At 42.8% G+C, this 12,090-nt stretch overlaps 1 protein-coding gene across 2 annotated transcripts in view; it reads left to right on the forward strand.

Annotated features, from left to right (window-relative positions):
* LOC106572859 (guanine nucleotide-binding protein G(i) subunit alpha-3) overlaps positions 1 to 11,996 on the forward strand; it is an 81,024-nt gene extending 69,028 nt beyond the window's left edge. The window contains exons 6-9 of one of the 2 annotated variants that reach the window (XM_014147400.3): positions 1,518 to 1,647; positions 2,019 to 2,172; positions 6,489 to 6,700; positions 10,148 to 11,996. In XM_014147400.3, the coding sequence (XP_014002875.2) occupies positions 1,518 to 1,647; positions 2,019 to 2,172; positions 6,489 to 6,679 (475 nt within the window). In that variant the 3' untranslated portion in view covers positions 6,680 to 6,700; positions 10,148 to 11,996. Of the gene's footprint in view, positions 1 to 1,517; positions 1,648 to 2,018; positions 2,173 to 6,306; positions 6,429 to 6,488; positions 6,701 to 10,147 lie in introns of those variants that run through there. The other variant, XM_045696457.2, reaches the window with a different exon arrangement.
* The last annotated feature ends 94 nt before the right edge of the window (positions 11,997 to 12,090 follow it).

The raw sequence follows: 12,090 nt of genomic DNA on the forward strand, positions 1-12,090 counted from the left end.
AATTCCTGAATTATGTTTGATCGGCTTCCATTAAAGAACACCCTCTGTGTTCTGTTAGACAAGTAACTCTTTATCCACAGTACAGCAGGGGATGTAAAGCCATAACACATCAGTTTTTCCAGCAGCAGATTATGATCAACAATGTCAAAAGCCTCACTGAAGTCTAGCAAAACAGCTCTCACAATCATTGTATCATAAATTTCTCTCAGCCAATCAGTCATTTGTGTAAGTGCTTGTTGAGTGTCCATCCCTATAAGCATGCTGAAAGTCTGTTGTCAATTTTTTTACTATGAAATAGCATTGTATCTGGTCAAACACAATTTTTTCCAGAAGTTTACTAAGGGTTGGTAACAGGCTGATTGGTGGGCTGTTTGAGCCAGTAAAGGGGGCTTTACTATTCTTGCGTAGCGGAATGACTTTAGCTTCCCTCCAGGCCTGAGGGCACACACTTTCTAGTAGGCTTAAATTGAAGATGTGGCAATATCGTCCGCTATTATCCTCAGTCATTTTCCATCCAGATTGTCAGACCCCTGTGGCTTGTCATTGTTGATAGACAACAATACTTTTTTCACCTCTTCCACACTGACATTACGGAATTCAAAGTACAATTCTTGTCTTTCATAATTTGGTCAGATATACTTGGATGTGTAGTGTCAGCGTTTGTTGCTGGCATGTCATCCCTACGTTTGCTTATCTTGCCAATGAAAAAGTAATTAAAGTAGTTGGCCATATCAGTGGGTTTTGTGATAAATGAGCCATCTGATTCAATGAATGATGGTGACAATTTGGCTTTTTTTCACCAAAATTAAATTTAAGGTGCTCCAAAGCTTTTTACTATCATTCTTTATATAATTTATCTTTGTTTCATTGTATAGTTTATTTTTATTTTTATTTAGCTTTGTCACATGATTTCTGAATTTGCAGTACTTTTGCCAATCGTTTGGGCTGCCAGTTACAAAGTGGTGAGGACAAAGTCTGTTCATGCGGATGATATGTTCAGCAACATTTATTTCCTAGAAATGTCTGGCACGACTGCATTGTCTGGGCTAATGCAGGCAGGGGCATATGCTGTCTGTCGGTCTGTGTGTTATTTCAGTTGAGTTGCTCAGTGTAAACTTCTACCTCTACTGTCTAGGACCATGGTTGGGTACAGGTGCAGAGTTGGCCTGAATGAGCTGAACTGTCTATCTGGGACCGCGGTGCATGGTGGGGTACAGGTGCAGAGTTAGCCTGAATGAGCTGAACTGACTATCTGGGACTGTGGTGCATGGTGGGGTACAGGTGCATAAATCAGCCTGAATTAGTTCAAGTGAAACTAGTGAAAGGTGCATGCATGCAAAGTCAAACAACCAGAATGGGTAATTGGTCATCAAATCTTGTCAAATCTATCAATAGTTATACTGTATGTTTACCTTCACACTGTGGTACCTCCCTCTCTCCCCTCCTGCCCTGAACATTACGTTGACCTGATCCTGCTGTGTCACACGCTGGGTGTCTTTGTTATTGTTTCACCCCAGAATGTTTGACGTGGGCGGCCAGCGGTCGGAGAGGAAGAAGTGGATCCACTGCTTTGAGGGAGTGACCTCCATCATATTCTGTGTGGCGCTCAGCGACTATGACCTGGTGTTGGCAGAGGACGAAGAGATGGTAAGGAGAGGAGGGGGTGAGAGAGAAGGGAAAGAGTGATGGACATAATCTTCTGTGTGGCGCTCAGCGACTATGACCTGGTGTTGGCAGGAGACGAAGAGGGGTGAGGAAGGGTGATGGGGTTCAATTCAGGCAGAAGAAGGTGGTGAAGATGGAGGTAGAGGAGGGAGGGGGATGGGCGGAGTCAGTTCAGTCTCCAGAGGAAGTGTGAGGGAGTTGTCCTTTACTCAAATCTCTCACCTCCTTTTCAAAACGTCTCGGTGCTAGCCGACTCAGGATGCATAGCATTTTCATTCATGTAGCATTAGCATTTACGTTACTTGCCACCCGGCCCGGGTCCTATTAATGAACCGTTCGGTCCTCCCCTGCAGAACCGTATGCATGAGAGCATGAAGCTGTTTGACTCCATCTGCAACAACAAGTGGTTCACAGACACCTCCGTCATCCTCTTCCTCAACAAGAAGGATCTGTTCGAGGAGAAGATTGGCAGGAGTCCACTCACCATCTGTTACCCCGAGTACGCAGGTGAGGATCAGACACGTACACACACACACACACACACACACACACACACTGACCAAATACATGAAGTCAAATATTTGTAAGTGTTGTAGGTGCTCCTGATTTTAAATAGGAGTTTGTGTACTTTTTTTTAAAAGCCAAAGTCATTGTTGTTTTTGTTAGCTATTTTGGGGTCATTCCATTAGCAACCTAAATAAAGCATATTTAGAAAGTAACTGTTAGCTTTTTTCTGAACTTTGCTTTAGCTTGCATTTCTACTACCCATATAGGGGCGGCAGGTAGCCTAGTGATTAGAGCGTTGGACTTGTAACCGAAAGGTTGCAAGGTCGAATCCCCGAACTGACGAGGTAAAAATCTGTCGTTCTGCCCCTGAACAAGGCAGTTAACCCACTATTCCTAGGCCGTCATTGAAAATAATTTGTTCTTAACTGACTTGCCTAGTTAAATAAAGGTAAAATAAATAAAATACAGGTAACTGCCAAAATAAAGGAAACGGCAACATAAAGTGTCTTAATAGGGCGGTGGGTCACCACGAGCCAGAACAGCTTCAATGCACCTTGGCATAGATTCTACAAGTGTCTGGAACTCTATTGGAGGGATGTGACACCAGTCTCCACTAGAAGTTCTATCATTTGGTGTTTTGTTGTTGGTGGTGGAAAACGCTGTCTCAGGCACCGCTCCACAATCTCCCATAAGTGTTCAATTGGTTTGAGATCTGGTGACTGAGAGACATCCATGGCATATGGTTTACATCATTTTCATGCTCTTCCTCAACATCAATGCCATAGTAAAACGCTGTTTTTGTATATAAATATGAACTTGATAGAACTAAAAATGCATGCATTGTCTAACATAATGTCCTAGGAGTGTCATCTGATGGAGATTGTAAAAGGTTAGTGTATCATTTTAGCTGGTTTTATGGTTTTGGTGACCCTGTCTTTGACTTGACAAAACATTACACACAACTCTTGTAAATGTACTGTCCTAACATACTCTAAATTTATGCTTTCGCCGTAAAACCTTTTTGAAATCGTAAAACGTGGTTAGATTAAGGAGATGTTTATCTTTCAAATGGTGTAACATAGTTGTATTTTTGAAAAATTTGAATTTTGACATTTATTTGGATTCAAATTTGCCGCTCTTGAAATGCACCTGCTGTTGATGGAGTGCACCACAGGTGGCACGCTAGCGTCCCACCTAGCCCCAAGAGGTTAAACCATTCAGTGATCACTCGTGCCCTGTGGATGGGGGCATTGTCATCCTGTGGGGGCATAGCCATGCTAGCCAAAATAATGGCCCTAAGCATGATGGGATGTTAAAAACCTCTTTAGGCAAGGTGGGACGCTAGCGTCCAATCTGGCCAACATTTGGTGAAATTGCAGAGCGCCAAATTCAAATTACAGAAATGGTAATAATAAACATTCAAGAAAATACAAATGTTATACATCGGTTAAAAGATAAACTTCTTGTTAATCCAGCTGCTTTGTCAGATTTCAAAAAGGCTTTACGGCGAAAGCATAGCATGTGATTATCTGAGGACAGCGCCCCGCTTACAAAAGCATACAAACATTTTCCAACCAAGTAGAGGAGTCACGAAAGTCTGGTTGCAATCACAAGGGTCCCAGCTACACAATAGATGGTCGTTTTGTTCGATGAAGTCCCTCTTTATATCCCAAAAACTCAGTTTCGTTGGCACGTTTTGTTCAGTAATCCACTGGCTCAAAGGCGGTCAAAACATGCAGACGAATACATCCTAATAGTACCGGTAAAGTTCGTCAAAACATGTCAAACGATGTTTATAATTAATCCTCAGGTTGTCAATTATCTAAATAATCTATTATATTTCAACTGGACAATAGCGTATTCAATAGAAAGGAAAAACAACGAAGAGCGCGCACACAGTTACGCTCGCAAACCAGTACTGCGTGATTCAATAGTCCCCTGACCAAAAGGTCTCATTCTTCTTCATTTTTCAGAAAACAAGCCTGAAACCATGTCCAAAGACTGTTTACATCTAATGGAAGCCATAGGAACTGCAATCTGGGCCCTAACCGATTAGATAGTCAATAGGCTTTCAATGGAAAACCCACTCACATAAAAAAAATCCCACTTCCTGGATGGATTTTCCTCTGGTTTTTGCCTGCCATATCAGTTCTGTTATACTCACAGACATTATTGTAACAGTTTTAGAACCTTCAGAGTGTTTTCTATCCAAATATACCAATTATATGCGTATCCTAGCTTCTGGGCCTGAGTAACAGACAGTTTACTTTGTGCACGCTTGTCATCCAGACGTCAAAATACTGCCCCCTAAATCAAATAAAATCAAATGTATTTATATAGCCCTTCTTACATCAGCTGATATCTCAAAGTGCTGTACAGAAACCCAGCCTAAAACCCCAAACAGCAAGCAATGCAGGTGTAGAAGCACGGTGGCTAGGAAAAACTCCCTAGAAAGGCCAAAACCTAGGAAGAAACCTAGAGAGGAACCAGGCTATGAGGGGTGGCCAGTCCTCTTCTGGCTGTGCCGGGTGGAGATTATAACAGCACATGGCCAAGATGTTCAAATGTTCATAAATAACCAGCATGGTCAAATAATAATAATCATAGTAGTTGTCGAGGGTGCAACAAGTCAGTCCAAAGAAGTTCATTACTTCATTAACTCAGGAACCACATCTATGTGGAAGCACCTGCTTTCAATACATACTGAACAAAAATATAAACGCAACATGTAAAGTGTTGGTTTCATGAGCTGAAATAAAAGATCCCAGAAATGTTCCATACTAGAGGCATGGCCGATTAATTAGGGCCGATTTCAAGTTATCATAACAATCTGTAATCTGCATTTTTGGACGCCGATTATGGCCGATTACATTGCATTCCACTTCGAAACTGCGTGGCAGGCTGACCACCTGTTACACGAGTGCAGCAAGGAGCCAAGGTAAGTTGCTAGCTAGCATTAAACTTATCTTATAAAAAACACTCAGTCTTAACATAATCACTAGTTAACTACACATGGTTGACGATATTACTAGTTTAAGTAGCTTGTCCTGTGTTGCAAATAATCAATGCGGTGCCTAGTAATTTATCATCGAATCACAGCCTACTTCGCCAAACGGGCGATGATTTAACAAGCGCATTCACGAAAAAAGCACTGTCGTAGCACCAATGTACCTAACCATAAACATCAATGCCTTTCTTAAAATCAATACACAAGTTAAAATAAATTTATGTTAGCAGGCAATATTAACTAGGGAAATTGTGTCACTACTCTTGCGTTCTGTGCAAGCAAAGTCTGGGTATATGCAGCAGTTTGGGCCGCCTGGCTCGTTGCGAACTGTGTGAAGACCATGTCTTCCTAACAAAGAACGTCATTAATTTGCCAGAATTTTACGTAATTATGACATAACATTGAAGGTTGTGCAATGTAACATTGAAGGTTGTGCAATGTAACAGCAATATTTAAACTTATGGATGCCACCTGTTCGATAAAATACGAAACGGTTCCGTATTTCACTGAAAGAATAAATGTTTTGTTTTCGAAATGATAGTTTCCGGATTTGACCATATTAATGACCTAAGGCTCGTATTTCTGTGTGTTTATTATATTATAATTAAGTCTATGATTTGATATTTGATAGAGCAGTCTGACTGAGCGGTGGTAGGCAGCAGCAGGCTCGTAAGCATTCATTCAAACAGCGCTTTCCTGCGTTTGCCAGCTGCTCTTCGCAATGCTTGAAGCACAGTGCTGTTTATGACTTCAAGCCTATCAACTCCCGAGATTAGGCTGGCAATACTATAGTGCCTATAAGAACATCCAATAGTCAAAGATACTTGAAATACAAATGGTATAGAGAGAAATAGTCCTATAATTCCTATAATAACTACAACCTAAAACTTGTACTACATTACCCATAATGCTCTTGTGCTGATATCTGTCTCCTCACCAACCCCAGTACCAGTACATATGAGGAGGCTGCAGCCTATATCTAGTGTACTACAGTACCCATAATGCATTATTATTGTTGTTATTATTATTTTTACAGGTGCCAGTACATATGAGGCAGCAGCCTATATGTAGTGTACTACAGTACCCATAATGCATTATTATTATTATTGTTGTTATTATTTTTACAGGAGCCAGTACATATGAGGAGGCTGCAGCCTACATCCAGTGTACTACAGTACCCATAATGCATTCTTATTGTTGTTGTTATTATTTTTACAGGAGCCAGTACATATGAGGAGGCTGCAGCCTACATCCAGTGTACTACAGTACCCATAATGCATTATTATTGTTGTTGTTATTATTTTTACAGGAGCCAGTACATATGAGGAGGCTGCAGCCTACATCCAGTGTCAGTTTGAGGATCTGAACAGGAGGAAGGGCACTAAAGAGATCTACACCCACTTCACCTGCGCCACCGACACCAAGAACGTCCAGTTCGTGTTTGACGCCGTCACAGACGTCATCATTAAGATCAACCTCAAGGAGTGTGGACTCTACTGAGGGGGGACCAGGGATCTTCAGGTCAGTACCAAATCAACCCTTACCCTCTAGCACCTACCCCCTCCTGTAGATCAACCTCAAGGAGTGTGGACTCTACTGAGGTGGTGGGGATCTTCAGGTCAGTGACCTTTCATATTTGTAGTTACTGAATCCCTGTAAAAAATATCCTAGACCTGGTATTGGTTAAAGGTGCAGATCCTAGACTTGGTATTCAAATAAAATAAAATCTAACTTTATTTGTCACATGCGCCGAATACAACAAGTGTAGACCTTAACGTGAAATGGTTACTTACAAGCCCTTAACCGACAGTACAGTTCAAGAACAGTTCAGGAAATATTGACCAAATAAACTAAAGTAAAAAATTATAAAAAGTAACACAACATAACATTAACGAGGCTATATACAGAGGGTACCGGTACAGAGTCAATGTGGAGGCTATATACAGGGGGTACCGGTACCGAGTCAATGTGGAGGCTATATACAGAGGGTACCGGTACCGAGTCAATGTGGAGGCTATATACAGGGGGTACCGGTACAGAGTCAATGTGGAGGCTATATACAGAGGGTACCGGTACCGAGTCAGTGTGGAGGCTATATACAGGGGGTACCGGTACAGAGTCAATGTGGAGGCTATATACAGAGGGTACCGGTACAGAGTCAATGTGGAGGCTATATACAGAGGGTACCGGTACCGAGTCAGTGTGGAGGCTATATACAGGGGGTACCGGTACAGAGTCAATGTGGAGGCTATATACAGGGGGTACCGGTACAGAGTCAATGTGGAGGCTATATACAGGGTGTTACGGTACAGAGTCAATGTGGAGGCTATATACAAGGGGTACCGGTACCGAGTCAGTGTGGAGGCTATATACAGGGGGTACCGGTATCGAGTCAATGTGGAGGCTATATACAGGGGGTACCGGTACCGAGTCAATGTGGAGGCTATATACAGGGGGTACCGGTACAGAGTCAATGTGGAGGCTATATACAGGGGGTACCGGTACAGAGTCAATGTGGAGGCTATATACAGGGGGTACCGGTACAGAGTCAATGTGGAGGCTATATACAGGGGGTACCGGTACAGAGTCAATGTGGAGACTATATACAGGGGGTACCGGTACCGAGTCAATGTGGAGGCTATATACAGAGGGTACCGGTACCGAGTCAATGTGGAGGCTATATACAGGGGGTACCGGTACAGAGTCAATGTGGAGGCTATATACAGGGGGTACCGGTACAGAGTCAATGTGGAGGCTATATACAGAGGGTACCGGTACAGAGTCAATGTGGAGGCTATATACAGGGGGTACCGGTACCGAGTCAGTGTGGAGGCTATATACAGGGGGTACCGGTACAGAGTCAATGTGGAGGCTATATACAGGGTGTTACGGTACAGAGTCAATGTGGAGCCTATATACAGGGGGTACTGGTACAGAGTCAATGTGGAGGCTATATACAGGGGGTACCGGTACAGAGTCAATGTGGAGGCTATATACAGAGGGTACCGGTACCGAGTCAGTGTGGAGGCTATATACAGGGGGTACCGGTACAGAGTCAATGTGGAGGCTATATACAGAGGGTACCGGTACCGAGTCAGTGTGGAGGCTATATACAGGGGGTACCGGTACAGAGTCAATGTGGAGGCTATATACAGGGTGTTACGGTACAGAGTCAATGTGGAGCCTATATACAGGGGGTACTGGTACAGAGTCAATGTGGAGGCTATATACAGGGGGTACCGGTACAGAGTCAATGTGGAGGCTATATACAGAGGGTACCGGTACCGAGTCAGTGTGGAGGCTATATACAGGGGGTACCGGTACAGAGTCAATGTGGAGGCTATATACAGGGGGTACCGGTATCGAGTCAATGTGGAGGCTATATACAAGGGGTACCGGTACCGAGTCAGTGTGGAGGCTATATACAGGGGGTACCGGTATCGAGTCAATGTGGAGGCTATATACAGGGGGTACCGGTACCGAGTCAATGTGGAGGCTATATACAGGGGGTACCGGTACAGAGTCAATGTGGAGGCTATATACAGAGGGTACCGGTACAGAGTCAATGTGGAGGCTATATACAGAGGGTACCGGTACCGAGTCAATGTGGAGGCTATATACAGGGGGTACCGGTACAGAGTCAATGTGGAGGCTATATACAGGGGGTACCGGTACAGAGTCAATGTGGAGGCTGTATACAGGGGGTACCGGTACCGAGTCAATGTGGAGGCTATATACAGGGGGTACCGGTACAGAGTCAATGTGGAGGCTATATACAGAGGGTACCGGTACAGAGTCAATGTGGAGGCTATATACAGGGTGTTACGGTACAGAGTCAATGTGGAGGCTATATACAGGGGGTACCGGTACAGAGTCAATGTGGAGGCTATATACAGAGGGTACCTGTACAGAGTCAATGTGGAGGCTATATACAGAGGGTACCGGTACCGAGTCAGTGTGGAGGCTATATACAGGGGGTACCGGTACAGAGTCAATGTGGAGGCTATATACAGAGGGTACCGGTACCGAGTCAGTGTGGAGGCTATATACAGGGGGTACCGGTATCGAGTCAATGTGGAGACCTGGTATTGGCTGAAGGTGCAGGTCCTCGACCTGGTATTGGCTGAAGGTGCAGGTCCTCGACCTGGTATTGGCTGAAGGTGCAGGTCCTCGACCTGGTATTGGCTGAAGGTGCAGGTCCTCGACCTGGTATTGGCTGAAGGTGCAGGTCCTCGACCTGGTATTGGCTGAAGGTGCAGGTCCTCGACCTGGTATTGGCTGAAGGTGCAGGTCCTCGACCTGGTATTGGCTGAAGGTCCAGGTCCTCGACCTGGTATTGGCTGAAGGTGTACAGATGTTTATTTATAAACCCTCTTAGGCCTCACTCCCCCCCCTATCTGAGATATCTACCGCAGCCCTCATTCTCCACATACAACACCCGTTCTGCCAGTCACATTCTGTTAAAAGATCCCCAAAGCACACACACATCCCTGGGTCGCTCGTCTTTCCAGTTCGCTGCAGCTAGCGACTGGAACGAGCTGCAACTTGCTACCATGTTGTTGTCATGTTGTGTTTCTACCATGTTGTTGTCATGTTGTGTTGCTACCATGGTGTTGTCATGTTGTGTTGCTACCATGGTGTGTTGTTGTCTTAGATCTCTCTTTATGTAGTGTTGTCTCTCTTGCCGTGATCTGTGTTTTGTCCTATATTTTTTATTTTATTTATTTTTAGTTTTAATCCCAGCCCCCGTCCCCGCAGGAGGCCTTTTGCCTTTTGGTAGGCCGTCATTGTAAATAAGAATTTGTTCTTAACTGACTTGCCTAGTTAAATACATAAAAGCCATAGTCCTGGTATTGGTTGAAGGTGCACAGCTGGGATGCAGTCAGAGGTAGGAGGCTTTGGCAGAGTTTATAATGGTTTTATAATGGTTAACTTTTTTATCCTGTCCTCTCTCTTCATCTTTTGTAGGTGTCTGGTGAGCCTCATGGGAGGGGATGATGACTTGGGATGTTTGCATTAGATGATCGTAGGAGAAGATTATAGAGAGTAGAACCTGAGACTGTTTCGTTGCCACGCTGCATGCAGCACCTGATGAATGCTGCATTTTGGGATTTGGTTCCTGTTTTTTTTTTTTTTTTTAACCACTTTTATTTTTATCCGAGACGATTTTCCTCCATGTTCAACACTCTGATACACACCGAGGAGCAGGACAGAACTGAACTGTGGATAAAACCTTCACTAGTGAAACACTCACTGTGACTTCTATGGGAACTGCCAAGTCCGACTACAGAGCACTTCTGTTTTTAGTATATGGAGTAAAGTGATGTTTTTATGACCTTTAGTTGTTGATTAACCAACAAAACACACAGATAGAAAAATAATCCTTGGCCAGTTCCCAAATGGCAACCTAATTCCTTATGTAGTGCACTATTTTTGACTATCCCTTCTCTCCATTCCAGTGCTCACATCTATAGTTTGACACACTACTGGTATATATGAAAACAAAAAGGACCCAACCACCAAGCTGAATATCTCTCATCGCAATATTTCACCATTCGGTTTTTTTTCCTTCTTTTTTTCACCAATCTGTTGCATTCGTTCACTGAGTCATATGCCTCATTTCATTTTTCATTAAAAAAAAAGTATTTTATAGCATGTTATTTGTATAAAGTAGTTGAAATAGTTTCTTTTTCATTTTGGGATTTCTTTACATTATCAGATTGCATTTCTATCCATGAGTATGGTTAGTGCTCTGAAGTTGGCCTATGGATCAGGAATTCATGTGATAGATTTGACCTGCACCTACTCTAACTCTTCACATTTTTGAGATTTTAATCAGCCATCTTTTCATGAATTCAATAGTCTTGTGTAGACTAACACGAGGTTTCACTTATTTCTGATTCTTAAAAAAAAAAAAAATGTAGAAATGCACCACTTTGTATTGAACAATATTTTTATATTTAGGACTCTTTTTCACTACCGCACATTATTGTACATTTATTGATCATTGAATATTGATTATTGTCAAGTGAGATTAATAATTGTTTCACAACACTTTACAAGACAATAATTATTGATTACCTGCATGAAAGAGAATTTTGGAATTCACAGCTTGATATTTTATGGCCTTTTTATAATTAATTCAGTTTTTTTTTTTAATTCAAAGTGATTTTTTAATCCTGTGAATTTCAGTTAAAGAATGAACTGACCAAGGAACTAGATCAAGTGTGTAACAAAATGTCTTGTTACAGAGGGGGAAGTTACGCTCAGACCCCACTTGCAGAATGGAGTTTTCCTTATCCCATCTTGTTCTAATGGCAACTCTGCCTCCGAGGGCAGAAAAACAAATGTGATTTGGTTAAGTTTAGGCAAGAAATGAGACACTAAGTATGTAATTCCGCGTGATAAAGGGTTATGGGTTGGGTTAAGTTTAAGTAAGAAATATGAGTGGTTCGGAACCAAGGAGAACTCCACTGAGCGTTAATTCTGTACAGAAAACGGTTGCCAAATAGCCACTAACTACTGTATCTGGGTTAGACTGTCACCACTTTCCGAACATTACTATACATTCCAGGGTCATATTCACCATTAGGCCCCCAAACAGAAGAAAATACACTGAAACAGGGAGGGAATACCTGGAATTGTCCAATAAGCCTTTAATAATAACTTTTTGCTACATTTTGAAACGGTGTGCACTAATGAATACGACCCTGGAGACTGATCAGATGTGGTAGCTACGTTATATTTCTGGTTCAGTTTGACTTTGTACAGATGTTGTTGTTGATCTTAACACCATTAAATTATGGCACTAAAGCTCTCTGCTCTTCTCCATATTTGTCTTTTGTATTTCACAATCCAGCCAATGGCAAAGCAGTGCTTGAAGTGGGCCGGTGCTATAATATCAGAACCAG

Source organism: Salmo salar, chromosome 15 (assembly GCF_965601325.2).
Source record: "Salmo salar chromosome 15, fSalSal1, whole genome shotgun sequence".
NCBI classification, from domain to species: Eukaryota; Metazoa; Chordata; class Actinopteri; order Salmoniformes; family Salmonidae; genus Salmo; species Salmo salar.